Source organism: Vulpes lagopus, chromosome 8 (assembly GCF_018345385.1).
Source record: "Vulpes lagopus strain Blue_001 chromosome 8, ASM1834538v1, whole genome shotgun sequence".
Classification (NCBI taxonomy): Eukaryota; Metazoa; Chordata; class Mammalia; order Carnivora; family Canidae; genus Vulpes; species Vulpes lagopus.
In genome coordinates this window covers 126,365,433-126,393,299 of record NC_054831.1, presented here as the reverse complement: position 1 = coordinate 126,393,299, position 27,867 = coordinate 126,365,433, and the positions used below count along the sequence as shown (strand labels likewise).

The 27,867-nt window shown below is 54.0% G+C and overlaps 1 protein-coding gene across 2 annotated transcripts in view; it reads right to left on the bottom strand.

Moving 5' to 3' along the window:
- Positions 1-18,689, bottom strand: part of HSPG2 (heparan sulfate proteoglycan 2) — a 98,362-nt gene extending 79,673 nt beyond the window's left edge. For both annotated transcript variants that reach the window (XM_041767581.1, XM_041767582.1), the window contains exon 1: positions 18,500-18,689. In XM_041767581.1, coding sequence (XP_041623515.1) covers positions 18,500-18,562 — 63 coding nt within the window. In that variant the 5' untranslated portion in view covers positions 18,563-18,689. The remainder of the gene's footprint in view (positions 1-18,499) is intronic.
- Positions 18,690-27,867: the final 9,178 nt, after the last annotated feature.

Sequence of the window (27,867 nt, the reverse complement as noted above, 5' to 3'; positions counted from 1 at the left end):
CACTTGACCCCTCTGAGCCTCTGTTTTCCAGTCTGTAAAACAGTAATAAAAATGACCCCCTTACAAGACCGCGGTGAAGATTTCACAGGACAACTTGTCACTTCCTCCCTCCCCCGCCCGCCCCCACCCATCCAAGAGCTCATGGGCCCAGAGAATGAGCTTTCCAGAAACCCGCCGCCAACCCCCCAACCCTGGGGAAGAATAATTCCTGATATGCCTGCCCCCCTTCCCCTCTACCAGGTGAGGTAAGGCTCACACTAAACCTGCCTGGGAAGCTTTCCAACAGATTCCTGGGTCCCAGGCTGCCAGGGCTAGGAGGGATCACCTGGCCCAAAATTCTCTCTTTTGCCAAAAAAGAGCCCAGAGAGGGTAAGGAAGGACTTCAAGGAAGACCAGCCAGTATGGAAGAGCCTGAGTTCAAATCCCATTCTGTGATACACCCCACTGGGTCAGTTCCCCTTTAGCTTCATTTTAGTGACACCCCCTCCCCTTAGGTGCTGTTAAAAGGATGAGTTGGATCATGTGTGTGAAGGATAAGACAGATCGTGTACGGAGAGTACTTAGAGAAGCGCCGGGTGCTCAGAGAAGATATGGAAGCACCAAGAAGACAAGTCCTGGCAAGTCGATGGTAGAGGCAGACACAGGCCCCTTCTCCTTCCATCACGTCACCTCCTTCCCCTCCTTCCCCAAGGCTGGGGACTCCGGGAGGGTGGCATTAAGCTGGGGCTGATCAGGCCCTGAGACCCTGGTCTTGACCTCTGGGACTTACAGCTGGTCCCTCCAAGCAGGTCCTAAGCCGCAGGCAGACCAAGGCCGAGGAAAGGGCAGGGCTGGCAAGCCAGGGGTGCATGTCCTTGGCAGGGAAGACCTGATCTCCCAGGGACTCGGGTTACCGGAAATGGTAAATCTCCCATTGCCTGCCACCTCCGACCAGGAATGTCTGTTGCCTCAGGGAACATCCTGTTCACTTGCCTCCAGAGAGTCAAGGGATAGCCCAGGACCTGGGCCCACCCTCTGCTCCCTACCCCACCCCTGAGGTGTCCAGTTAGCCTCTGGGGCTCCCCAGCCAAAGGGTACCTGTCATTCTGGGGCAGTGAGAATGGTTATAATCAACCGATCACAGGAGAAGAGAGAGCTGGAAGGGGTGCCCCCCCAAAAAGATTGAGAACCACCCTACGATCTGATCCATTCACTCCTGTCAAATGTAGAGTCCGAACCCCAAATTTGGGTAAAAGTTGTGATCTCGTTAACCCGATGCTGGAGGTAGCACAGTGGGAGCTTTGGGGCAGGAGTAACCTGGGTGGAAGCCCGGCTCCGTGACCCTGCAGCTGGGGAGCTCTGGGCGAGTCGCTGCAGCTCATGTCTGACCAGTGACAAGGCTGCGATGGGGACCCTATGAGATTCATGGAGCTGAGACGGAGTTGCTGGGCACAGAGCCTGGCGCAGGGCCCGGGCCCAATTAACAGTGGCTCCGAGAAGCACCCGGTGGAGGAGGGAAATGACCAGTCATTGTTACGTGTGCAGGTATTATGCGTCACATGTGTTTTCTGCCCTCATGGAGTCAACATTCAACTTGGGAGTCAACTGGACCATAAACTACTATTTGTCAAATGGTGAGAGAGTTATAAGGAAAAATACAGCGGGGGGTCGGGGGGCAGGGACCATCGTGGTGACACCTGCTATTTTACAAGGCCAGTCAGGGAAGGTGACAGCAATGGGAAGGCAGCGAGTGCACAGGGGAAGGGGACTCCAGGAACAGGGAACAGGAGCTGTATCTGCACCAAGGCAGCAGTATCCTTAGGATGTTCTAGAAACAGCCAGGAGGCCAGTTGCCTAATGCTCACAACTCTGCCCTGAGAGTGAGGTATAATTATCCCCATTCCCCAGGGGGGGCCCAGGACACTCAAAGAGGCTCGCCCCAGGTCACGGAAAAAGTGGCAGGGCCAGGATTCCAACCCTTTTTCTTTTTTTTTCTTTAAAGATTTTATTTATTTATTCATGAGAGACACAGAGAGAGAGGCAGAGACACAGGCAGACGGAGAAGCAGGCTCCAGGCAGGGAGCCCGATGCGGAACTTGATCCCAGGACTCTCGGATCATGGCCTAAGCCAAAGGCAGACGCTCAACTGCTGAGCCACCTAGGCACCCAACCCTTTTTCTCAGCTAGATATCCAGGGGTTACTGTCCCCAGAGCTCCCACAGGGAGAGAGGCAGGATGGGAAAGGCTCCTAAGGTGATCAAGTCAGAGTTCTGACTCCTCCAGACTGGCTGTGTGATGTCAGACATCACATCTCCTTGCTGGGCTCAATGGCCTCGGCCCTTGTGGACAGAGATGCCTGTTTGTCCACCTCCCAGCTGATGAGGGAAGAAACCACCAGGAGGAAGAGGACAGAACATGACACTCAGAGGTGACCCTGAGCTTCTCTGGCATCTCAGACCCAGTGCTCCTCCCCAGACGGGTGTGAATGGCGCGTGCAGACCCTACCAATCTGAATCGCCAAGGGTGACCTCCTGCCCGGCACCCAAGAGTGTTCACCCTTCCCAGGCCTGCCCGGGCCTTGTCCCCACTCGGTGGGGTGTCCAAGATCTGGCCACTGTTGCCAATCTGGCCTGCACTCCAGCTCCAGGTGTCAGGCATGCCCCTCATCCCCAGGACCCAGCCCAGGGACAACTCCTGGTGTCCTGACCAGGCGGAGGCCCGTGATCAGCCTTTGTAACCAGGGGTGCCAAGTTAGGCCAGCCCTTGAGGGCACTGCGCCAGACCCTGAGGCCCAGCCAAGTGCAAACAACATGCTTGGTGCCCAGATACAGGAGTGTTAGAGCGGGCAGGCTGCCCACTGCCCCCGTCACAACAAACCATCATCTCTGTCCTGCCGAGAGGGGCCCAGGCACCTCAGCTGGGAGCAGGGGACTGCCAGGGGAGGCCTCCTCCCCCACCTCCACGCCCAAGGAAGGGCAGTGGGAATCTCGGAGCCTGGACACGGAGATTCCAGATGCCAGCAGCTAAACAGGCAGATCTGCAGAGACAGCTGAGGGGAGTGGGTGGGAAATTAAGGAGGAAGGGGGGACCTTTTTAGCATTATGGGTGGAGTCAGGGGAGGGAGAGGGAGAGCTCCCCAGGGACTGAGGAGAAAGTGGGGAAGGTACAGAGGGACAATCCTGTCCACCTCTATCAAGGCCTCTGCAGCCTGTGGAGGGGGGGGTTCCGAAACCGGGAAGGGGAACCAGTCACAACAGCCACCCCTTACTGAATGCATAGGCCACCCAATGGAACTTTCTGGAGTGATGGAAATGTTCTGTCCAGTAAGGTAGCCACTAGCCATCTGTGGCTACTGAGCACTTGACATGTGGCTGAGGCCTCGGAGAAACTAAAATTTTTATTCAAAACTTTGAATTTCATTTTATTTTATTAAATCTTAAACTTATTAAATAGCCATCAAACCGGACAGCGCAGATCCCACCATCACCAATCTTTTAAAGCAAGCCACGGAGGTAGAGCTGTCTCCACTCTACCAAGGAGGAAACTGAGGCTTGCCCAAGGCCACACAGCTGGTAAGCCGCAGAGGGAAACCAGAACCCAGGCCTGGCCTTCCACTGTGCTCCCCACCCAGTGTCATTGTCAACGCTGGAAAAGACTCACGGAAATTGTACATGTGTGGGTGATAAGGCTGCCCAGTTAATCAGGACATCAAGTCTCTTGCTTTTGGCCCAAATTCTGTCGGCTATGCCCGTTATCACACATTGACCAGAAGCTCAGGCCGGCCATTTATTAAAGTCTTTGATTTCTTGACATGAAGAAAAGTCAAAGCGGAGATGGAATAATCCCAGCTGGCGGAGGAGCCAGTCTTGGAGAAAACTGGAAATCTTCAATGACAAGAAAGCTGGAGTTGACCTTCTTGGCCTTATCTCCGCAGACCCCACGCAGCCCCTGGCCCCCAAATGCTGCCCCCTCTCACGGGGCACATTTCCTCTCTCTAGGCCTCCAAGAAGGCTGTTCCCTCCTCCTAGAATGCTATGCCTACGCCTCGCAATCTAATCTACTCCGTCCTCCGAGGCCTGGCTAAATTACCACCTTGACTCTGAGGTCTTCCGGGACCCCCCACAAAGACATCTTTCTCCCGCACACATCCATAGGACCTCATTTCTTCTAACTTTTACAGGACTAGAGATCCGGTCTTAATTATAGCCCCCTGAGTAAATGTCTCTAACTGTCCTCCTGGAACCAGTGCTTCTTGAGGACAAACACCAGGATGGGTTTTCTCACCATTTACATGTATTTTAACCTCAGGATACATCCCAATGCCGAGCAGCAACTAGCAGATAATAAACAAACATTTACCAAAGTGAACTGAATTATAATAGTGGCTTAGAAATTTGGGGACTCAATTTCTTATGGCTCTGTCCTCATGTCCTGTGATCCCAACAGACGGGTCCCCTTCTTATTCTGGACCTCAATATGCACACTTGTAAAATGGAAGGCAGTAACAGTACCTGCTTTGTTGGGAGATTATTTGTACTTTTTTTTTTTTTTTGTACTTATTATATGTATTTAACAGACACTATGTGCCAGGCCCTTTGACAAATATTATCTTCATAACAATCCCATGAGATAGGTATTATTATTATTATCATTCTCCCATTTTATAAAAGAGAAAGAAACAGGCAGTGGAATTTAGTAGATAAAAGAGATAATGCAAGTGTGTGGCACATGTCAAGTGGTACACAAATAGTAGTTAGCATTTTCATTTCTGGATAATAAAGAGTCTACAGAATTGGGGGAAATTTAGAATACTTCCTTGGGACTGGGCACATAGTAACTGCCCCTCAAATTATTTGCTGCTAGATGAACTCAGTCTCAAATGTACCAGGGATGTGCAGGGTGACCCTATCTAAGGCCGGGGCAGGCCCTGCTCTGACCCCCTGACTGTCAGGCAGTGGCCACTGTCTGTACCACTATCTCTACATTGATAGAGAGCCCCTTCCCTGTCCCTATCTTTCTCCAAGGATGGGAAGAATAGAATGACTTTGGAATGACCCCTTGTCTAGCTGTGCTGATCCCATGGGTGCATGCAAATAGGAGGGTCTGATTAAGTCTCAAAGGCAGGAGATACTCTTGACTTTCTCCAGTCCAGCCAGGAACTTTGACATACCTCCCCCCAGCCCAAGCCCAGTCCAAAAAAGAGGAGAAGTAAGGACAGATCCGGGGAAGAGAATGAACATGGATGGAGCACCTATGCTGGCCATCTCTCCATGCCTCAGTTTCACAACAGATGACAGGGATTCCCACATCACAGGGGTAGTTTTCAAGATAAAATTAGACTGTATATGTAAAGCAGAGTTTCTCCGACGGGAATCTCCTAGGGGATCTCTTAGGGATCCTGTAGGTCTGGATCAGTAGGTCTGGATAAGGCCCTGATTCAGTAGGTCTGGATAAGGTGCCAGCGGCTGGTGTGTGGACCATCCTTGGAGTCAGAACACCACCTTGCACAAGTTATAATAAAAGTTAGCTCTGCTTTCTCTTCTAGAGATTCAATCCTTAAGGAACGTCTCCAGGGGGCTGGAACCATGTTCACTACTGGTAATTTCGATACTGATAATACCTCAGGTCCACTGAAGTGGAGTGACTTGCCCAAGCACAGAAGGCTAGAAAGAGGCAGAAGCAGGATTCAAGGCCAAGTCTGTGGATCCATCCTCCCCATGCATCACGCCACCCCAAGCCCCACCCGCCTCAAGCAGCAGCCAGAGGCACAGAGCTGAGGACACAGCAGCCCTGCCCCTTCACCACATCGCCAGCCCCTGCTGGGCCAGCCAGGCCTCCGGGCAGGGGCCCAGGCTCCCCCAAAAGAGGCCCTGAGCCATCACCCCCACCACCCCCGCAGCAGTCTCCCCCTCCATCGCCTTATAAAGTGACCCGAGCAGCTCTTCTCCAAGTTGCAGTTAATTTTATATGGAGCGAACCCACTGTCCTCTCACTGCGGCCTCAGCCCCACAGCTTCACACATTCCTTCTGGAGCAACATTACCTAATTTAACCATAGCCCCTGCTCTCCGGGGCTCTCAAAATAGCAGCCGCCAGGGGGGGAATATGCCCTAATGTTATCAAAATAAACAATTATCCCTCCTCCCCCACTCAGCAGGCACCAACCTCAGGACCCAGCCCTGGGGGGGTGGACAGGGAGCCCGTGGGGGGGGCAGTGAGGGGGCCTGGGGGAGACCCAGAGAGGCTGCCAAAGCCCTGTTCTCTCCAGCCAGCCAGCCCTCTCATACATGACCTCTTCAAACATGTTCCTGGGATCTCCCCATGCCCTGCCTCCTCCCAAATCCACCAGCCACAGGCCCAGAACCCATGGGCCACTGTGGCCCTGGTTTTACCCAAGACTAGGATTCAGCTTTCACTTTCTCCTGATAATAAAAATTATGATAATAATAATTGCTTCCATTCCCCGGGAATTAATCATGAGCTACAAACTTTCTGCAGGTTGGCTTACTGATGCCCACAAAGTAGGGATTGGTAGTCTCTTGTTTCAGATGAGGAAATGGGTGCTCGGAAAGGTAAAGTGACATCTGGGGTCACACAGCCAGGGTTGGGGCAGCCAAGCCCAACTGCCCCAAAGCCCTACCCATCATACCACCTTCTACCTGGGACTCCCCTGCAGGTTCGGAGCCTGGGTGAGGAGGAATACAGGGGTTCTTCTGCGCTGGGGTGGGGGGGGCTTGCTCACCTGGTATATTATTGTAGGGTCTGCTCACATGGCTGGCAAGAAACCACAGGGGCCTATTTTGCCTAGCTCACATTTCACCCAGATCCTATGGGCCCTAAGTCTGTCCCCAGGGCCCCAGAGGCACAGCTGGCCTGTCAATCTGTGACTCTAAGACCCTACTCCCTGTTCACCATCCCCCCCCTCCCACCCCTGGCCCATGTGCCTCAGAACTGTGCTGCCACATTAAAGCAGGGAACACCCAAGCCACTTGCTGAAATACCTTGGGTGCAACCAGTGGTTAAGGCGCTATGAGGGCTATGAGGGCGGGCCTCCCAGTCCCCTGCTGCCCAGAATAATCATTAACTGTGGCAGAGCCAAGACAGAGAGCAAAGGCAGGAGCTCCAGTGGTGGTGAGGGTGCTGAGGCCCCTGGAACTCCAGGGAGTGGCTTGGACCACCCGGCTTGCTCAGGCTGGCCTGGAAAGATTAACCTTGTATCACTAGGGCAGGTGGCCTGGCCGGTGCCTTGGGGACACTTACAAGAGCCCGAGCCTCCTCTCACTCACAACCTGTCCTGCCCCACTCCCCTCTCAACACTATGAGGACTCCTAAGTGAAAGGTGCTGGACAGAAGGATGGACCCTGGGGCCTGGGCCTTTCTCAAAGCAGGAGAGAGGTGTGCAGAACAAACTGGAGCCTTTGGGTTTGCCTAGGACAAAATACCAAGAGGCAATCTTCAAAGGGAGGGAAAGAAAATCATAAAATAATGGTTCCTGTTATTTGTCAACTGTCTCTTATGGCTATAGGAGATTTATATGATCTCTAATTTTCTCCAAAATCCCACCAAGAGGGTATTACCATTCTCAGCTGACAGATGAGGTTCAGAGAGGCTAAGCCACCAGCCCAGCATCACAGAGCAGTAAGTGATGGAACTAGGATAAGACTCAGGGCTGTGCCTCCTGCCCATGACACTATCCCAAAGTACAACCTGCAGAGTTAAATGGAGCAGAATAAACAGAGGAGGGGGCTAACAGGCAACTGAAAGAGCCCCCTGAATCCTAGCCAGAAACCCCAAGGGTGAGAGAGCTGTAGGGGTGGGGGTGGTAAGGAGGATGCTCCCCTCCCCTTCCCCCACAATCTGGATGTACCTAGTAAAGGTAGTCCCTGGGGCTTCTAGCACCTGTCAGGGCAAGAGCGGAGCCTTCTGGAAGATGGGGGGGCGTGTGAAGCTACCTGAGGACCTCTTTTGCAGTGCCGGAGGGAGGAAGGTGGGACCTACAACACCCCCCCCCCCCAGTCTGTCCTCCTCCTCCTCTTCCACCAACGTTGAGAGTTGAGAATTCCCTCCGGTTGCTCAGGTGAAACCAAGGTGAGGCCCCGGCAGGCTGAGAGCTTTGATCTTATCACACATTCCTGCCCCAGCCACCCCTTCCCTTCTCCCCACCTCCCCGCCCAGGCTGACTTAACCCTTTCCTCCACTTCCCCGAAATCAAAACCAGGACAGAGCTGGTCTTCCCCTGAAGAGGGAGGAGACAGGAAAGAGGACGAAGGTGGAAAGCAGGGCCCACGCTCTGCACTCAACTCCACGTCACACAGCCCCAAACCCGAGCCCTGTGCGCCGCTTCCATTTCTCCTAAATTCAAATAACCAGACTCAGCCTAAACAGCCCCCGCGATTTCCCCCGCATCCACGAGCTCATCTGAGACTCCCAACAAAACCGGCCTGCTCTCTTCTCCAGCCCTGGGGGTCTTCTCTTCTGCCCTAGCCCAGGGGGGAGCTGTGTCCCGAGGTCCCCTCTTCCTACAAGGGGAACAGACTGAAGCAACGACTAACAAATGGGGGCTTAGACAAAGTAAGGAGACTCCAAGTAGCTCCCAGAGGTTGCGTGGCCCTGAAAACCTGCTCTTGCAGATCTCTCTCCCAGACCCCACAATTTTTATGGACTAGTCCACCACCCAGCTGGTCTCCCTAGCAGACTGTAAAGCTCCATCAACCCCTGGCTGGATTACACCCAACACCGGGCTGGGCATAGAACTGGCACTCCATAAATGTCTGCTGGATGAATGGATGGTTCCATTTTGCATCTGGAGGAAATGAAGCTCAGAGAAGTCAAACGATGTGCCCTGGATCACACAGGTAGGGCCAGGAGGAGTACAGGAACCTCGTGACCCCTGAACTACTGCGCATTCACTCAACTGACAACACCCCAGGTGTTAGCTCAGCAGCAGGTACCCAAGGGCACGGAGGGAGACTGATGTGGGCAGGCCGCCACAAGAGGGATCCCAGGTGCGCAGGAGAGGCCAGGTTCGATCTAAGGGAGCGGCTTGCCATCTCCTCCATCTGTTCCCTGGCTCGGGGCCTGGCACCTGTGGGGGCTGGTAGCATCAGTGAAGGAAGATGTGGAGTTGGTAACGAGGTGGCTACCTCCCCGGCTCCAAAGAATGCCCCGACGGGAAGCTACAATTTTCTCCAAGAACTCAAAGTTCTGTTCCTCTGGGTTGGCAGGTGACCAAAGAGAAAGGAAGGAGTCCATTTTGTGGATAGAAAAATCAAGGCCCAGAAAAGAGGGTCAGTAGCTGGCTGGCAACTAAGTGGAAGCCCAGGCCTCGACCTCCGGCCTCCTAGTCTGGGCAGGTAAAGGGTGCGGGGCTGGGATGGATGTCACCTCAGCTATCTTGGTGGCTTCCTCTCATTCTTTTCCCCATGTTAATGACTCCAGCAGCAGGCCAGGGCTTCCTGCCCACACACTTGACAATAATGTGAATCTAGGGACAATGCGGGCAGATGACTTCTAGACCCCTGCCCCAGATGCCTTCCTCCTTCACCAGCCAAATCCTCTAAGCTCTTTAGGTCTCGCTGCCTCCAGGAAGTCTTCCATACGCCTCATGCCAAATGGATCTTTTCCTTCCCTGACTACCTGCTCTTGCCTGCACTCTGAGTGGCACTGGGTGCTTATGGCTCATGCTTCCTGCCTCTGAAGGACCCAGAGATTCTGGCGAGGAGGGACCCTGCCTCTAATTTCTCCCAGGAGGCCTGACAGATGCGGACTCAGCTCCTACCTTCCTCTGCACTTGGCTGTGTGATCTTGGGCAAGTCACTGCTTTCCACTGAGCTGTTTCTCATGGGAAAAGAAGGGATAATCCCAACTACATGGGAGAGTGGACAATGCAGATAAAACACCCAGTGCAATGTCTAGCCCACAGTCGGTCCTCAGGCAATGAATGAATGAGAAAATGAATGGATGAAAAAATTCCTGACTCTTCCACTGTATAGGGATGCTCAAATGACACAGTTTGGGCCTTATACGTAAATCACGCCTCCCAGCTGGGCTGTGTGGTTCTGTGCCTTGTATTTCACCCAGGTCCCCAGGATGGAGGTGGGTACACGGCTGGCTCCCAGCAGGCCCCGTCTGGCAAAAGTTCACTGAACTCCAAATGACAAAACCTGTAGGCCCCACCTGTAGGAGCCTGGGACCTGACTGAGCAGGATCCAGGTTCCCAAGGGTCTCAATCCCAGGAAAAGCCAAATCCATCTCCCTAGGGAATGTTATCAGTAAGTTGGGATGGAGGCCAAGGGGCAAAAGGCACCCAAGTCTCCCAAGTAGGAGTGAGATAAGCCCACATGGCAGATATACAGTTTGCTGTATCCTCTGTCAAGGCCAGCCCAGTCTGCCTCCTCCGCGTGGCCTGTCCTATGCCAGCCCTCCCCGACTACCCTCTCTTTATACCCAATGGGCTGGATCCACTGAGGGGGGGGGATGACAGCTTTGGAGGCAGACAACCTGGGCCCCACTCCCTAGTATGTAGCTGGGCCACCTACTAGACAGATGAATTGGGCCAGTCATGCCCCTGCTGTGCCTCAGTTTCCCCCTCTGCAAAATGGAGATAATAATGCCAACCTTGAGATTTCTGGGAGGATTATATGCAATAATACCAGCAGGAAGAGGGCCCCGTGTGGGGCTTGGCTGAAGATAGGGTGGTGGTTCTCAACCAAGAGAAGGCGTGCATGCTCACTGAGCAATGGCTAATGATCTAGGTGACTGAGGTCATTGGGGAGGAGACCCTGAACGTCCCAGGGCAGAGAAGACACTGGTCTGTCCTCAGGAAACTCCGAGGTCTCTGTTCTTCTGGCCCAAGTGTCACAGGAAGGCAAACAGAGGAGAGAGAGAAGAGCCTGTGGAGTGACAGAGGCCACTGGGGCCAGGATTTATGAAGCCAGAATCTCAATCCATCCAGCCAAGAAGAGGCATGATCCCAGTTCCCAACTATTTGAAAACTGGAACCGCCAAACAAGTAGAGGGGATGAGTCAGCTGGGGTGAGGAGGAGAGGCCAGCAGCAGCAGGAGGTGGAGGCCAGAGCTGGCTCCTTGGGGGTGAGCATGGGGAGGCGGGGAAGGGAGAGATGGGGTCAGGGACCCGGAGGTGGGCTGGGAAGGGGCCAGAGGCAGCTGGGAATTCCCAGCCCCATGCCAGGAGACCATCTGTGAGGTCACCCAAGGCCACCTCTGAAGTCCTCCCCCTGCCAAGCCCCAGGCTGCCTCCCCCAGCCCACTGACGGGGACCGGGGGGAAAGATGGGGAAAGATGCCAGATGTGAAAAAATGAAACACCTGGACATGACACACCCTGGTGGGGAAGAGGCATGTCTCTACCCAGCAGCCCAAGGCCAAGGCGACAGGTCACCACATACTCGTGTGTCTCTTCCCCTTAGCTTAGCCCTGCTGCTTTTCTGAGGGTCCATGGGGGTCAGAGCGACGGCTGTGCAGCCCTACCAACCCTGGCAAGGGACCCGCTACGGGCTCCCTCGGGGCCCCCCAGGCAAGGTCTTCTGTCCTCCAGTGCTGGCCTGAAGGAGGATGGGGCTGGGATGGGGTCCCAGGAAGCCCCCTCGCCGGTGCTGCTAAGATGCACGAACATCCTCTCTGCACCCGTGGGAGCTACTTGGCCACACCACTTGTTGCTCAGAGCCCACCAACTGCACACATCTGGGAAGGGGACAACGCGTCCACAAGCTCCAGCCTTTCCCAGGCCACACCCTGGGGTGTGCTCCCCTCCTGCTCCCCCACCAGGAAGGAGCAATCAGGGTGGAAGGGTGGACTCTGTCCTGCAGCTGTGGCCTCAGTGGGGGAAGGGGGGCAGTGACAGATCAGATGCAGTTACATCCAGGGCTCTCGGACGGCGAGGGAGCAGAGAAGCAGCGGCTTCCATTGGCTCAGTCATTGATTCCACAAGCAGAGCGCGGGGCCTGGGTAAATAGTTGGCAGCAGTTTTGATCAGGAGAAGGTGTACCGTGCCGGGTGCTGGGAACCCTTAATCAAATATCACTCCGGCCTTGCCCTCAGCAGGAACAACACGAACAGAACAGCCACCATTACGTTTCACACCCTGAGCGAGGTGCATCCGCAGGGTCTCACGTCCATTGGGCAAACAGGCATCATGTTCCCTATTTCTGACCTGAGGCCCAGAGAGATGAAGCAACTTGCCCAAAGTCACAGAGCCAGTTGGAGCCGAGCTAAGACTTGTGGGCAGGGCCCTCTGAGCCCAGTGCCCTTGATCACAGTGCCCGGAGAAAGGGGCTCTGAGTCCACTGAGGAACCAGACAGCACTGTGGGCATGCCAGCGTGTGCCACACGCTCCAGGTCTCGGCAGAGAGCAGCGGCTGGAAGGACAGCTCCCCCTGAGCCTGGGCGGCCAAACCACCCCCTCTGCAATCCTCAGCAAGGAGCCCGGGCCTTCTTGGCCTGCTGGCTTCTCCCAAGGCCACTAATTTATTCACTTGATAAATGTCCACCTACTGTTGCCTAGCACCAGGCAAACTGCAGTGAACAAGATCTGAGGCCAGGTCCTCATGGAGCGTCCACGCTAGACTGGGGGGAAGGCAGTAAATTCTAAATAAGCACATAAATATCTAAGCATGAGCTCAGGCTGTCGGGTGTGAAGGGACCAAGGCCTGCGGCTCCTTAGATGTGCATTGGGAAGACCCCCCCCCCCCCGACCTCGCACCGGCTCCCTAGGCCAGTGTAGAGGCCCCAGCTCAGGCTGGGAGCGCGTGTGGTGTGGGAGGGGGGCCGACTGCCCTCGCTCTGAGTCAGGCCAGGGCCGCCCCCATCCCTAAGCCTTCCCCTCCAACGCCTCCTGGAGGGTTCCCATCTTAGTGTCCCCCCCACCCCCCTCCTTGGCTTCTTCTGGACGCTCATCCCACAGATTGGAGACTTCCCTGACTCCTCTTCTGTCCCAGCCCAAACCTCATCCATCAGCAAATCCCATCGGGCCTAACTTCAAAATATATTCAACAATCAACTGCTTCTTCCCACTTCCATCGCCCTGGTATGAGGTCCCATTGTCTCCGGCCTGGATCTTGGCTCTCTGGCTTGTGCCCTTGACCCTCCACATCCTCTTCTCCGCACAGCAACTAGAGTGGCCTCTCATCTCACTCAGAAGCAAGTCCAAAGGCCTTCTCATGGCCAAGGCTCGGCACACGGACCACGCTCCTCCTCACTCCCACTGCTCCAAACACGTGGGCTTCTTGTTTTCCGCAGATATGCTGAACACCTCTGGGCCTTTGCACTTGCTGTTCCCTCTACCTGGAGTGCCCTGTCCCCAGGCCTCTGAAGGGCTCGCACCCTCACTTTCTTCAGATGCTTCTACTCAAGTATCATCTTCTCAGAGGCTTTTTCTGACCGCCCCGTCCTACCTCATCACTCTCTCTACTCTCTTCCCTGCTTTCTCTTTTCCTCTGAGTACTTCTTGCCATCTGACATATTATATTTATCTGTCTTCCTGCACTAGCTATATTGCAAGTAACACAAGGGGGGGGGGGGGGATTTGACTTTTTGTTCCCTGCTGTAATCTCAGTGCCAGGAACAAGGTTAGGTCCTTAGAAGATGCTCAACAAATACTTGCTGAGTGAATTTTACATCCATCACACACCTGTAGGGGGACTTTAGCCTATGGGACATTTAGTCACATACATCACTGGTCCATTCATTCATTCCCCACACACTGCAGGCTTTTGTGGACCAGGTACCCTCCCCACCCCAAAGCCAGAGCAAGGGCTGTGGTAGGTGGCCAGGAGCTGGACCTCAGGACACCTCAGGGATGCCACAGAGATGCTCTTAGGTCCCTGCAACTCTGGCACAGGGGGCTATGGGGAAAAGGAGGGAAGGGTGGGTTCTGGGGGCGGCTGATGCTCGAAGGCCTCACATTCCCAGGCCTCAAAAAGCAGCCTTGTTCCCGGGGCTCTCAGGCTTTCTTGATGGTGCCCCTAGCCCAGCCACCCCCAGCAGCCACAAGCCACTCCCTTCTCAAGGCCACTATTGACAGGGACCCAACACCAGCAGTGAGGCTGGCGGCTCCCCGCAAAGTGAGTTCCACACATTCTTCTAGGTTTCAGTCAGCCAGCCTGGGCGCTGGGGCGGCTGGGACCAGGGAGCAGGAAGGGGCAGCAGGGCCAAAGAGGCCAGGGCCTGGGTTGGGGCAACATTCCAGCAGGGCTGGGATCCTCAGCCCAACCTCCCTCTTCCTGGAAGGAGGGTGATGGGGACAAGGCCAGGGTGGGCCCTGGGAGGCGGGGGCACTGTGCTCGCCATATCCTTGGGAAGCTGCTGGGGGACAGGGTCAAGTTCACCCATTGGCTCTCCAGCCTGACATCTCACAGCTGGGATGGACTGGGGAGGGGGGCCATGGGCCAGAGCTGAGAGCCCTTCCCACACATCCCAGTGGTTGAAGATCCAGGATCTACATGTCTAGCTTCCAAGTGGCCTCTCAATCATGGCTCTGTATCCTTCCACATCTTGGGCAGCCCCTCCAAGAGTCTCCCCACGAGGCCAAGGAGCCTTGAAGCCTCTGAAGACTCGCTCTAACCCTGAGGCCCCAGGGAACAACCGTGGTAACCCCGTGAGGGCTCCATGCACGGCGGCTAGCCTTTCTTCCCCCCTCACTCCCCGCACAGTGTAGGGCCCAGCCTGGCCCCCTTGGGCCTAAAAGCCCTGGGATTAACTCAACCTTCTATAGGATCTCAGGGAATATTTGATGAGGAAATTAACTAACAAACCTGCAAATAAACAGGTAATCCCACAAGTGGCCACCCTGGAGTTCCATCTTTCTAGGCTCCTGCCAGGACAGGCATCTCCAGGAGGCCTCGTGGACGAGACATATCCACCCTGAATGCCTCTGTCTCTGAAGCCAGACCCAGATATTCCTTGTCTGAGGCAGCCTCTGTACGACCTCAGACCTGAGTTCTTACTTTTATCAACATCAGTGACAACAGTTTTATCAACATTAGTGCCTGCTATAAGCAAGTGGGCTGCTAGGCAGAGTGGCGAGGAGAGAAGTCTGGTTTCAAAGCCTGGCTCTTGGTACCACCGAGGATATATGTAGGTGACCCACTGGGCAAATTATGGAACTTTCTGTGCATCAATGTCCTCTGCTTAGAGAATGAGAACCATACTAGGAGCTATGGCTTCGTGCATTCAACAGATATATTGAATGAGCACCTACTACCTGCCAGATGCTAAAGATAAAGCAGCAGCAAACAAAAATACGCAAGGTCCTGTTCTCATGGAGCTTAAATTGATTGGGGGGGGGGTGTAAATAAATAAACAAATACTTATCAGATAGCGACAAGAAAAAAAATAAAGCAGTAAGGGGACAAAGAATGTTGGGCAGAGTAGTCAGGGACTTAAAGGAAGGGAGGCAGAGGGTCACATAGATATTTAAGGGACAAACGTTCTAGGTAGAAGGAACAGCAGATGCAAAGGCCCTGAGGTGGGAGTGTGTTTGGCATATTGGAAGAACAAAGACCAGTGTGGCTGGAGTGAGTAAGCAAGGGGAAAGTTGGCAAGAAGAGAAGTTTGAGAGGGAGCAGGGGAGGCTGGATCCCAAAGGGCCTCGTAGGCTATATTAGGGCAGGGGCTTGAGTCTGATGGTGAGCAGCAGGGGGAATGCAGGGAGGATCTGACATGTGAGGATTTGTTGAGAAACACTGTGCCTGGCAAACAGTAGGCACCAATAAATGTGAACTGTCCATATGATTTTTGTCAGCATCTGGCCTGGCAGCCCAAGACTTCCCTCCCTACCACTCCAAGCCCTGAACCCAGTCACCTTCTGCCACCTTCCTTCCACCCCTCTCCCCAGCTGCACCTCAGATCCACAGATCTCAACATGCCTGCGCTCAGACTAAGAACAGGCCTGGGCCGAGCCAGGTGGGGGCCACTACTCCCCAGACACAGGGAGCTGGGCCCCATGCATGGAGGGGTGGGGGTCCTTCTCTGCCCCTTCCAGCCTCCACCTCCCTCTATGGCCTGTAGCCCTCCCTCTAGAAATCCTCAAGGCATACTCACAAGCCCCCCCTCCCCCAGCAGGTCTGGAGCAAGAGGGGCGGGGGCTGGGGCAGGGGGGTGGGCAGGGCAGTGAGTTATGTCCAGGGAAGGGCTGAGGTAGCGCGACCCCCCCGGGGGAAGGGGAGGCTCCTTTAGCTCCTCCATTTCCCCTCCGCCCACAGCCTCCCTAGTGAGGAAACCCAGCAGAGGCAGGAAACAGGTATCTCAGTGACTTCCCTCCTCAGTCCTGAAAAACACCGTAATCATGGCAGCCCCCTCAAGATTCCTGTCTCCTGGTGGGGCTGGCCCCAAGAAAGGAAGGGCTAAGGCCCCAGCAGGAAGAACAGGGATCAGCAGGCCAAGGCAGGCACTGAGTCACCCAGGCCTGGCCCCCACCCCGAGCAAGCCTCTCCACCTCCTCTGAAATTACTCCCACACTTAATCACAGACCACTGCTTCCTCGGTCTCCTGCCCCCAATGAGGTCTCGAGCTCCCTAAGGACCACCTTACCTTCCTCTATTGGCTTGTGGATGTGAACCAAAGGGTGGAAAAGATAAAAGGACAGCGGGTGAGGAGGAACCCAGGGCTTGCTGGGGCCCTGGGCTAGGAACCTGATTTCATGTAAAATATACAATGAACTTCTTATCCCATTTTACAGATGTGGAAACTGAGGCCGAGGAAGAAGAAATTGACCCAGATCACAGGCTAGAAAATGACTGAGCTGGGATTCAAACTTCTTGGGTCCAAGCTCTTTCCAGCTCTCCGCCATCAGCGTGGGGAAGGACAGTGAAGACCTCGGTGTGGTTGCTGAGGAGACTCTATAATCCTGCAGGGTCGGAACTGCCTGTTGACCCATCTCAGTTCTGGGAAAGCAAAGACGGGGCCTGTTCTTGCTCACCCATAAACCCCAACCCCTAGCACAGTGCTAAATGCACTGGTACACAGTAGGTGCTTAGCAACAGCTGCTGAATGAATGAACCCCTGAACTCCCACTGACTGACTGTCATGGAAGGCTGCTCAATGAAGATATGTTGAATGAACAAGTGAGTGAGACGATTGGCTGCCATCTGGAATTTCTGTGTAAATTCCTCCAGCACACAGCACATAGCTCCACCCTCCTCCTCACTCGGCCCTGTGGAACCCTGTGGAACCCTGTGGAACCCTGTGGAACCCAGCATCCAGGAGCCCTCAGCAGGGAGCAGAGCTGGGAGAGCTGCAGAAAAGGAAGACATCCCATGTGCTAGGTTCGTGCCTACTTTCTGGAAAAGTAAAGATCAAGTTTGGATCAAGCCTGGGAAGCAAGTGGATGGGCATCTGTTGGATACCCTGGGGTGAGAGGCTGAGGTGGGGAGTTGGGGAGGAGAGGTTCTAGGTGGGTGGGGCATGTGAGCTGAGGGGTCAGGCCCAGGGTGGGGGTTAAGGAGTGACTCAGGAGGGCAGAGGTGAGACACAGCCGGCCAGGCCAGGACAGGGATTCAGTCACTGGGTAAACACTGGCTAAGAGAAAGTCCCTCTCTTGGCTCTGAGAAGGGGCTGGGGGTAGGGGGCAGGGGTTAGGGACAAGAACGGCCTAGGACCACCTCAAAGAGGGTGGGGGTAGCTGTGTGGTTCTCCAGGGCAGGCCCAGCTCCCCAGATGTGCCCCCACCCACAGCTGCCACCAGCTGCCTGCCCACTGACCCCGCCCCGCCCTTCTGGAGTTCACTCAGGTCCTCGGAGCGACCCTGGTCAAGCATTCTTTGCACCGGCCCGTCCAAGCTCAGAGCAGGGAACCTGGCTGTCGGGGCAGGCCTCCCCTGCACCTGAGGACCCCGGAAGCGGAGAGCTAGGAGACCGACCCAGGTCCGGTACCAGGCACTCTCAGGCTCCTTCCACGCAGTCCTGCCACGCACCTTCCAGCTCGACACTTCGAGGCCAAGCATTCTGAGTTCTCTTTGGGCTTGCCCGAGGTCACACAGCTCCTGGGCGAGGAGCAGGGATGGATGCAAGTCGGGGGGTAGGGCTCCAGGGCCCGGGGGGGGGGGGGGGGGGTCCACACACACCTCACTTCGGTCCGGAATGGCTTTTCAACTCGTGCCTGCCTGGTTACTAGCTCCCCAGGGGGCCGGGCGGCCTGGTAAAGTTCCAGCGAGGGCTGATAGGCTCCCCATCACCAGTGAGTGCCCCCTTTCCAAGTTGGCACAGAAAAGGGTGCCCGGCCCGGCCAAGTTCCCGCCCTGCTCCAAGTTTCTCCGCCTGGTCCCCAGGAATGGCAGGCCGGGCCATGCCCAGCGCGACCGGGAGGCTCCGCAACGTGGCCGGGCGACCCGGGGGCTCTCCCGCGGGCCGGCCCCGCCCCCGCCCCCACGCGGGGCTCCCCGGGCGCCTCTCGCGACCGCCACACGGCGGAGGGGGGCGCCGGCCCGGGGTCCCCCCCGGCGGGCGCCCCCGTCCCGGGCCGGAGTCCCGGCCAAGTTGGCGGGCGCCCCCCGCCCCGCACACTCACCGCGAGCAGCCGCCCGTGCAGCAGCAGCGCCAGCAGCAGCGCGCCCGCCGCCCGCTGTCCCATGGCCCGGCCCGCTCCGCTCCGCTCGTCGCTCGGCGCCCGCCCGCAGCCGCCCGCTCGCCAGCCTGCGGAGTCCTCGGGACGGCGCGGCCCGCTCCTGCTCCCGCTCCCGCCGCCCCCGCCCCTCCCGCCGCCCGCCCCCCGCCCCGCCCCGCCCCCGCGGCCGCCCGCCCCGCCCCCGGCGCCTGGCCCCGCCCCCGGGACGCCCCGCCCCCGGCACAGGCCACGCCCCCGGGCAGGCCCCGCCCCCGGACCGCGGGCGCCGCGAGCCCGAGCCCGAGCGGCCGCGCTGCCAACTGGGCCTTTGTCTGGGCCCCCAGCCCCCTCGGCGCGGGCCGCGGCCCAGCCCGGCTCCCCGCCAAACCCGGCCTGGAGTGCGGGATGGGACGGGGCCCGCTGCACCCCCTCTCACCCGGGACCCCTCACTCGGGCCGCTACACCCCGCGCTGGCCTCCCCACGGCCTCTCACCCTCGGCCTCGCCCCCCACCGGTGCACACCTACAGACCTCGCGCGTTCCCGCGCTCGCTTGCTCTGTCTTCAAAACTGTCACCCGCAGGGTGACATGATTTCACACACACACCACCGTCAGGTTCCTATTAACTTCTTTTTACGCAGACTCACAAGTGTGAATCCCCAGACCCGAAGCATCAGGACGTGTTTTCGCACACAAATTCGCCTGTGCCTTATACACAGGCCCGCATAATCGGCTCATGCACGGGTTGCCTTGTCTTTTTTGCATTTTTCTCCCGCACTAACCACAGCGCCTTACAGTGGGCACTTGAGAGTGAGCTGAATTGCCCCGCACACACGCACCATTTTCCCCATAAACCACTGACACATCAACTTGGATTGACATACATCAGAGACCGAGTGCCAGAGACACACCGTTCGCACACCCAGGCCCAGACACAGATGCTCCGGTGGTAAATCCCAGTCCCGGCTGATCCACCACTGACACAGACCCACAGACAGCACGCTCGGCCTTGCCACTGGGCCTCTCTGCCTGCACTCAGGTCTCCGCTCTGCCTGAAAATTTCCAGGGCAACCCAGGCTGCTGATGGGTGGAGAGAAAACTGGCGTGTGTGTGCGTGTGTGCATGTAGCTTAGAGGAAAACCTTTTGAGTAATGATGGAGGGGAATAAAAACTGAAGTTTCCATTGTTTCCTATGAGAGTTGCTAGGTTCCAGGGACTCAGGGCTGGGTTTGAGGCCAGGAGTGAGGTGAGCTGTGGACAGAAGGAAATGCCCAGCGACCTAGGCGGCACCAGGCTGGGCTCCGGAAGGCATGTTCCCTGTGATAGGAGCCTGCAGGCTCCCAGGCACTCTGTGGCCTCCCATCCAGGCACAGGGGGGTGGGGGTGGGGGACAGACTAAGAGAATGTTAACATCCTGACCCCCACCCCCAGGTAGATGTTCCATTCCCCAAAGATTGGGTTCTTCGCCCCTTGGGGTATATTTCTGGGGGACCAGCTTAGAGCCGTAAGGGGCAGAAACTACATCTGCAGTGGCTTGGCCAACTACCTGGCGTCGACCCAGATGCCAGGCACAACACTGAGTAAGGGCTGTTACTGCTCCAAACAGCGAGATACAGGTAGATGAAGAGGGGTTGTGTGATCTTGGCTCTGAGTGACCCCTAATCTGGTGGAGGCAAAGGGCAGGATATAGTCTCTGTCCTTGGGTTGTTCTCAGCCTGATGGGGAATCCTGCCTGTACCACCTTGCCATGTAATCTTGAGCAAATTACTCCACCTTTTGATGTCTCAGTCTCATCGTCTAGAAAACAGGAAAAGGAGAATAATACTAAGACCTCTCTCACAGTGTTGTTGAGGGCAAAAATGAATTATTTTTTTTTAAAGATTCTATTTATTCATGAGAGACACACACACAGAGAGAGGCAGAGACACAGGCAGAGGGAGAAGCAGGCTCCATGCAGGGAGCCCACCGTGGGACTCGATCCCAGGTCTCCAGGATCAGGCCCTGGGCTGAAGGCGGCGCTAAACCTCTGAGCCACCCAGGCTGCCCTTAATTTTTTTATTTTTTTAAAGAACAGTTTCAGGCACAAAGTAAGCACTACATAAAGGGTCCCATCTCTCCTGCTGTTTCTGGGTGAGCTCCTAATCTGAAGAAGGGGACACACTTCTGCAGTTAGGGGGCTCTAGTCTGATGGAGGAGCAGCTTCTACACCCAATGTGTTGCTCCTAATCTGAAGGCTAGATGCAGCCTTCACCCGAGGATCTCCAGTCTGATGGGTGAGTACAGCCTTGTGCTTGAGAACTCCCTCTCTGATGAAGAAGGTTACAAAACTTCAGTGACGTCAGAGCTGGCATGTGGCCAGCCTTGGTGGCAGGATTTTTCCAAGGCCTTGCCGGTCTGTGGAGGGTCAGCCTCCATGACAAATCACATTTTGTGAGCTGCCTCAGTGTCTTTTCCCCACCTCGGGCCCTTTAAGTCTCAGAGCTTTGGCTTCTTGGATGATTTGCTCATGAGCGAAGGGAAACGGGGAACAAGCAAGCCTTTGTAGATGTCTGGTCAAGACTAAACCCAAGCTATAAGTCTTGCTTACTAAAAGGGGTTGGGGAGAGACATGGTAAAGCTGGGCTGACACGGAGGGCAGGAAAATATGGCCTGTCTAGAAAGTCTTCCAAAGTAACTCCACCCACCCTGAGGATTGGTTACCCACCTATTTATTCTGCATCCTTTCCTTCCCACTAAGGGATTTGGCTAGCTCTGTTTTCTTTTGCAGCCCTTGATATCTTTAGTAAATGTTCTCAAGTTGCTTTGTCTAGGGCCTGGCTATCTCCTCATATGGCTTCGAAGAGCAACAGAGGCAGGGCTTTTGGGCTTTGCTGAGTCCCGGAGGCGCCTGTAATCGCAACTGTACGTACTCATAGCTCAGGGTGCTCGTCATCCTCTTGGAGAGAAACAATCCAAGTCTTGCACAAGGTGCCTTAGATAAGGAGAGACAGCAAGAGTTTGGATAGGTAAGAGCAGCCAAACAATCTGGCTTGTACGAAACAGCAGTTGGGTGCCTTCAGGAACCCGTAGCTAGAGTTTGTGGGTCATCTGTCTGCCACTCCAAAATTGACAGGACTCAGCTTTTCCTGGCTTCCACTTCCACTCCAAATCTTTTCTCTGCCTCAGAGCTTCTCATTAGTTTCATTTTCCTCCTTTCCTTCCTTCCTTCCTCCTTCCTTCCTTCCTTCCTTCCTTCCTTCCTTCCTTCCTTCCTTCCTTCTTTCCTAGCTGCAGTGAATGGTTGGGTAGGTTGTTCACTGAACAAAAGTATGCAGCCAAGTAAGTGGGCCCTGCTTTGGGGCTATGTCTGCCCTGAGGGGTGACCTTTTGCTCATTTGAGTAAAGGCACTGTGTGGGCTAGCTGTGGACTTGTATTCATTTAATTATGAAATAAACACCTATTTTGTACAAAGGTTCCAAAGCCTCTGTGGGCAAACAGATGCTGGCAGGGTAGGGATATGTCCTTGGATGAGAATGTAGAACTAGAAAATTGGTATTAAAAGGGAGTGGAGATGGAGGAGAGGAAACTTGGAGGTGATGGGAAGAAGAGGAGGACACAGTCTAAGCAGGCAGTAAGTTAAAGTTCCTGTGGAGAGGGGGAGGACCCTACAGGCCTGGCAAGATAGAGCCCTGCCCATTTCTCCAGCCACATGCCTCCCCCAACCTGGTCTCTGTACATGCTTTTCCTTCTTCTTGAGTGCTTTTCCCACCCAATACCCACCCCCCTTGTCCTACTGTCTTGTAGGTCCAAGATCATACCACCATAGGAGCCTTCCCACCTTCCCTGCCTTCTCAGGCTAGGTCATGTTCCCTGCTGCACTTCCCCACAACCTGCCTCCCCCAAGTTGCTCTTGCTACATTTTTACAATGACAATAATTTGGAAGATCATTTAATATTCTGAGCATAGGGGGCACCTGGGTGGCTCAGTGGGTTAAGCGTCTGCTTCGGTTCAGGTCATGATCTGGGAGTCCTGGGATGGAGCCTTACATCTGGGGAGCCTAATTCTCCCTCTCCCAGCTTGTGCTCCTTCTCTCTCTCTCTCTCTCTCTCTCTCAAATAAATTAATAAAAGAATTTTTAAACAGAATTCTTTTTTATTTTTTTATTTTTATTATTATTTTTAAATTTATGATAGTCACACAGAAAGAGAGAGAGAGAGAGGCAGAGACATAGGCAGAGGGAGAAGCAGGCTCCATGCACCGGGAGCCCGACGTGGGATTCGATCCCGGGGCCTCCAGGATTGCGCCCTGGGTCAAAGGCAGGCGCTAAACCGCTGCGCTACCCAGGGATCCCCAAATAAAGTAATAAAATCTTTTAAAAAATTATTATGAGGCATAATAAAGGCAGGGAGCATGATGGTCTGGTTTCTGTATTGTTCCCAACTACATCTCCTGTGAAGGGCACAGTGCCTGGCAGGGAGCTGGCACTTGGATGATTTCACTTGAATGAAAGAACAAGTTGGTTCAAGCATGGCATAAGATATAAATGTTCCCCCTTCTGGTTTGTACTCCAGGCAGATAAACTCCCCTTGCTGTCTGATTCACGCTGAATCGCATTTGGTTACTACCACAGTTCTGGGGAGTTGGCAAGTGAGTATGTTTTATGACTGCCCTCCTCAAGACAGAGAAACTGAGGCCCCAGAGCGTGAAGCAGCTTGCCTAGATCACACACAGTCAATAGGAGGTAGAGCCAGGCTTCACATCCACATCTGTCAGACTCTAGAACTTTCTTGACCACATCCATTTCTGCCTCCACCTGGGTTATTTTCAACTCTGCCTATGCAGAAATGTGACATTTCTGAAAATAGCCTTGATTCAGTCCCTCTGCCCCTTCCAGATATCCTCCCTACCAACCCTTGTCATTCTCAATCACTTTCTTGCTGAACTCCCCACCTGGGGTCCCAGGCCCCAGGGCAGGGTTCCCACTCTGTACCTCATGGATCACCTGCCCTCTGAGATGCTCCTTCAAAAAGGGGTTCCCTGCTCAAGAAGTTTGGGAACGCTGTGCTCTTTCCTACCCTTTGGCCATCTCAAGGGATACCAACACAGGAAAGTTTCTGAGCAAGCCTCCAGCAAAATCGGCTTGCCCAACTCTACTTAATCCAGCATTCCTCAAGATACTTGAGAAAGGAGCCCATTTGTTTCTATGAAAAAATCTTTTAACATCCCACAAGACTGGGGTTTCTCATAACACACTTTGCAGATACTGCTGCAGAGCCTCGCTCCTGAGCTGACCATAAATGGTCTCTATAATTTGAATTTGTCACTCACGCACCCCCCTGCTCTCCAGCCAGGCTGGAATTCTTATGGCCTGCGTACACCCCTCCTCACATTCCTACCCGCACACTCTTGCTTCAGCTATAGAAGACTTCTGTGCAAGGCCTGTAGCTGGTGCTCTGATCATTTCCCTTCCTTTGTTCCCGTACACACATGCATTTTACCCCATGTGCTCAGTGTTACGTGTACCATTTCATGTCTTGCTCCCCTTGCCTAACATTCTTCAGAAATGCAGTTCCATGTGTCAATCAACGCCAGGGCTACTTACAAATGTCTCTACGGCTCGGTGCCAGTCCCCAAACTATTTATTACCAGTCTGAGATGAGATAAGAAATGTTCGCAGAGTGTAGATCAACTGTATTGGTAAGCACTCTGGTTAGCTCAGCTGACCATTTTCTTCTTGCCATACTGGCTCCATATTGCAAGCAGTGCGCAGATTTACATACTACTACATGGTCTTTTATTGCAAACGGTAACTGTTGGCGATTTGTGGGCCAGCTCCTTTGAACAGCACTCACACTGACTTTGTACATCATAGTTCTCATAGTCATTTGGTATAGTGCCCCCTAAACTCACCATACTTCATCAGCCCTATCCTATTGTTGGATATTTGGGCTGTTTCCAGGTCGTTGTGATTAATAAAGCACTGCTGTGAACGGGTACACATGCATCTGTGTGTTTACTTCTGCAACTCCCTCAGTTTTTAAGGACCACGAATCCGAGGCCAGAAAGGTGGACGGTCATGAGCGGCAAAGGCCAGCCTCCCACCCTGGCCTCCTGACCCCGGCCCCCTAATTCCTTCCTCCAGCCTGAAGGGCCCTTCCTACTGGGCAGATTTTCCGTCCCTTTCATGCTTTTCTTTGCTAGGTTATGAGGTTTCTGCAGTGTTCCCACATGTTGTCTTTTGGAGCTTGAGAGAAATCCTTTTGGAATGTCCTGTGCCTTCTCCCTCGAGTTCCCGGCTTTGTTCAATTGTTCACGATAAATTCCTGCCCTGCTGGGAGGGGCCCAGAGGCTGTTAAGTTTGCCAAAAATGGTGGTACCAACTCAGGCACAGCACATGTCTGAGGCTCTTTGCTTCTACTGAGATTTCAACCTAAAAGAGGGCAATGTGGATGCAGTTGGGGACGAGGGGGTATCGCCCACCCCTGGTTTTCTGCTTCCTTTGTAGAGTAAGCAGAGTGAGTTGTGTGCAGACAGAAAGGACAGCGAGGGGTAAGGTGGGCCTCAGGAATGAGCTGGGGGCTGGGGAGGGCTAGAGTGGGGAGAGTCAGGTTCATGAGGTTCAGAGACAGGAAAGGTGGGTGGGGGAGTGAGGGTTGGGAGCAGGACAGTGTGTCACTCCAACATGCGCCTTGGCAGTACACATGTATTTTCTGGAATCGTAGAATAGTGATATCAAATTATCTGTTTGATAAAAGCGCTATGGTAGATTTTTTAAAAATATATACAAAAATCATTCTGATGTCACGCACCTATCCCCAGTGGTCCCCAACAATGCAGGGACCAGTGTATTGGGCAATTGAGACACAGGTGACCTTTGAGGAAATTTCTCCCTTTGTTTCCTATTTCCCGGAAAGAGCATATTCCAGGTTAACACTGCCCTGTCTGGAACACTGGTGTTGAGGGGCAGCCCAAACCCCTGGAGTTAAACACCATTTTTGTTTTGTCAAATTTAACGCATATTTTGGATACCAAGATTTACCTCTCTTTCTTTTGGAGTCCATTCAATATACACTAAGAAAAGAAGCAATTGGGATAGAAAGGGCATTGGCTGAGGGTCAAGCCCCAGATGGGAATCCCAGCTCTCCTCCGTACCAGCTGGAGGAGCTTGAGCATGTCACTTCTACTCTTTGAGTCTCAGTTTTCCCCTCTGCAAAATGGGGTACTAAAACCGAGCCTCACAGGGAGCAGAGAGGGCTGAAAGCCCATATTTCAGGCCTTGGTGGCATGCCTGGAACACAGTGTGGGCACTCGGTAAATGATGAGGTACTTCTGCAGGCGTGAAGGACTTTCCCCGACCGCCCCCAGTGGTGGGGACACCTAGCTTCTTCTGTTTACAAGCCGGACAGCACACTAGGCTGTGGCATTGTTCTGTAGCCAGCACGCTGCTTCCTGTTTACACAGACCTTGCAGATGCATGGCTTGAACAGTGGACGTGGAGGACTTCCTGTGGCCTCTGCATGGCCATGCGGAACAGAGAGCCTTCTCTAGCGAAGAGCCTTATTTTCTCAGGACTTGAGCTGAGTGACTGGTGCAAGGGGTTTGTGAGCAGTGAGTATCCAAGAGCAGTTGGGCTAAATGCAGACATCCTGTCCCTTTCACGCTCAACCCAACGCCCCACCAATGGTCAAAGTTCATTTGAGCACCTACTATGTATTGGGCTCTGTAATGATATTTGCCATTCATTGGGCATCCACTGTGGACTTTTGCAGAGCATCTACTACTTGAAAGATGTTATAATCATGAAGATAATTATTGAGCACCTACTGTGCACATAGCACTCTAGAATGACGCTGCCATCCAGTTTTAGAAGAGTCGCTGTGTTGTATGCGGTGTAATCATCTTTATCATAATCATTTATGCCTAACCTCGATGTGCATCTCCTCCATACAATAAGGACAATAATACCTTCCTTGAAGGACTGATATGGGGATTAAATGAGTTGATATGTAGAAAGCGCTTAAAACAATGACTGGTGTATAGGGAAGAGCTTAATAAATGTTGGCCACCATCATGGATAATTATTAAACACCCATTGCATGCAAGACACTCTAATCATCAGACAATTGTAGTTATCATTGCTGAGCATCAATTGAGCACACGGCCCTATAATCAGTATTTATAACTGAGCCCCTGTTGTGGGCTAGACACTGGGGAACTCAGGAACAGTGTCCTAGGCAAGGATCTTATGCTCTGATTAGGGGAAATTAAACTATTTGGGTGGTAGGCATCTCCAGGAGAGTCAGGGACAAATCCTATGCAAATACCGACCTAAAGCAGGAAGGGGATGGCTTTAAGCGGCCAGACAGAGGATTTGGGAATCAGGACACCCTCTCCTGAGTCGGGCCAAAATGGATTCTAATAAGCTGTATTCCTACAAGTGTTCACCTGGGGGATGGGTCACTGGAGAACCCACCAGACCCACCAGACAAAGGCCAAAGTCTTCTCTCTTGGGAGGGAAGGAATGCAAGAGACAAGGAAAGGAGTGTGCTACACTGCTGAGCTTTGGACCTAGAGAGGATATCCCAGGTTCTCCAGAGATGAAATACAAGTGAGGGTGAATTCAGTAAACTAAAATCCTATTCCCCCTTTCTTCCTCCTATCCTGAGACCTCCATGGTGAACTCCTGGCAGGGATTTTCAGGCTTGCCACTTTCTCTTTTTGGCCATAGAGCTCAGCCAGAGCAGGCCACTCCCTCCAAGAGTCATGGAATCTTGTAGAACTGCAGGTTCTGCATTATTTCAAGGTCAGCCCCATTCCACACTCTGACCTGCCATTGGCCCTCATATTTCCAAGGAGACAGGAAAGCTCCACCAAGAAAAGGGCCTGGACCTGAAGTTCAGAGCCACACAGAAATGGCCTTGAGGGCTGAAATGGGAAGTTGGCTCAGGACTCAGGTGGCCTGAGTTCTCAAGGGTCAAGGGGGCGGGGGAGGGGTGGTGGTGGGGAGACACTCTTGATTCTTAGCCCAGGCCTGGCTTGGGACTAGGAGGATAGACTCAGAAATATCAGAGCCTGGGTCCCTTAGAGCCCATTAAAGCTACCCTACTCATTTACAGTAGTGGAAACAGGCCTAAGGGGGAGAAAGCGATGCACCCAAGGTCTCAGAGTCGACTAGTGGCACAGTGAGGCTGGAATCACAGTCTTTATGGTCCCTCAGCCAGCAGGATGGTAGAGAACTGGGTGCCTTGTGGGTCCTGACTTCTCATCACCCAAATCAGTTAGGTCTCTGAAGGTATGGAACCCTCAGTGGCCCAGAGAACAGTTTCTCAGACATTTGCAGCAAGATACTTGG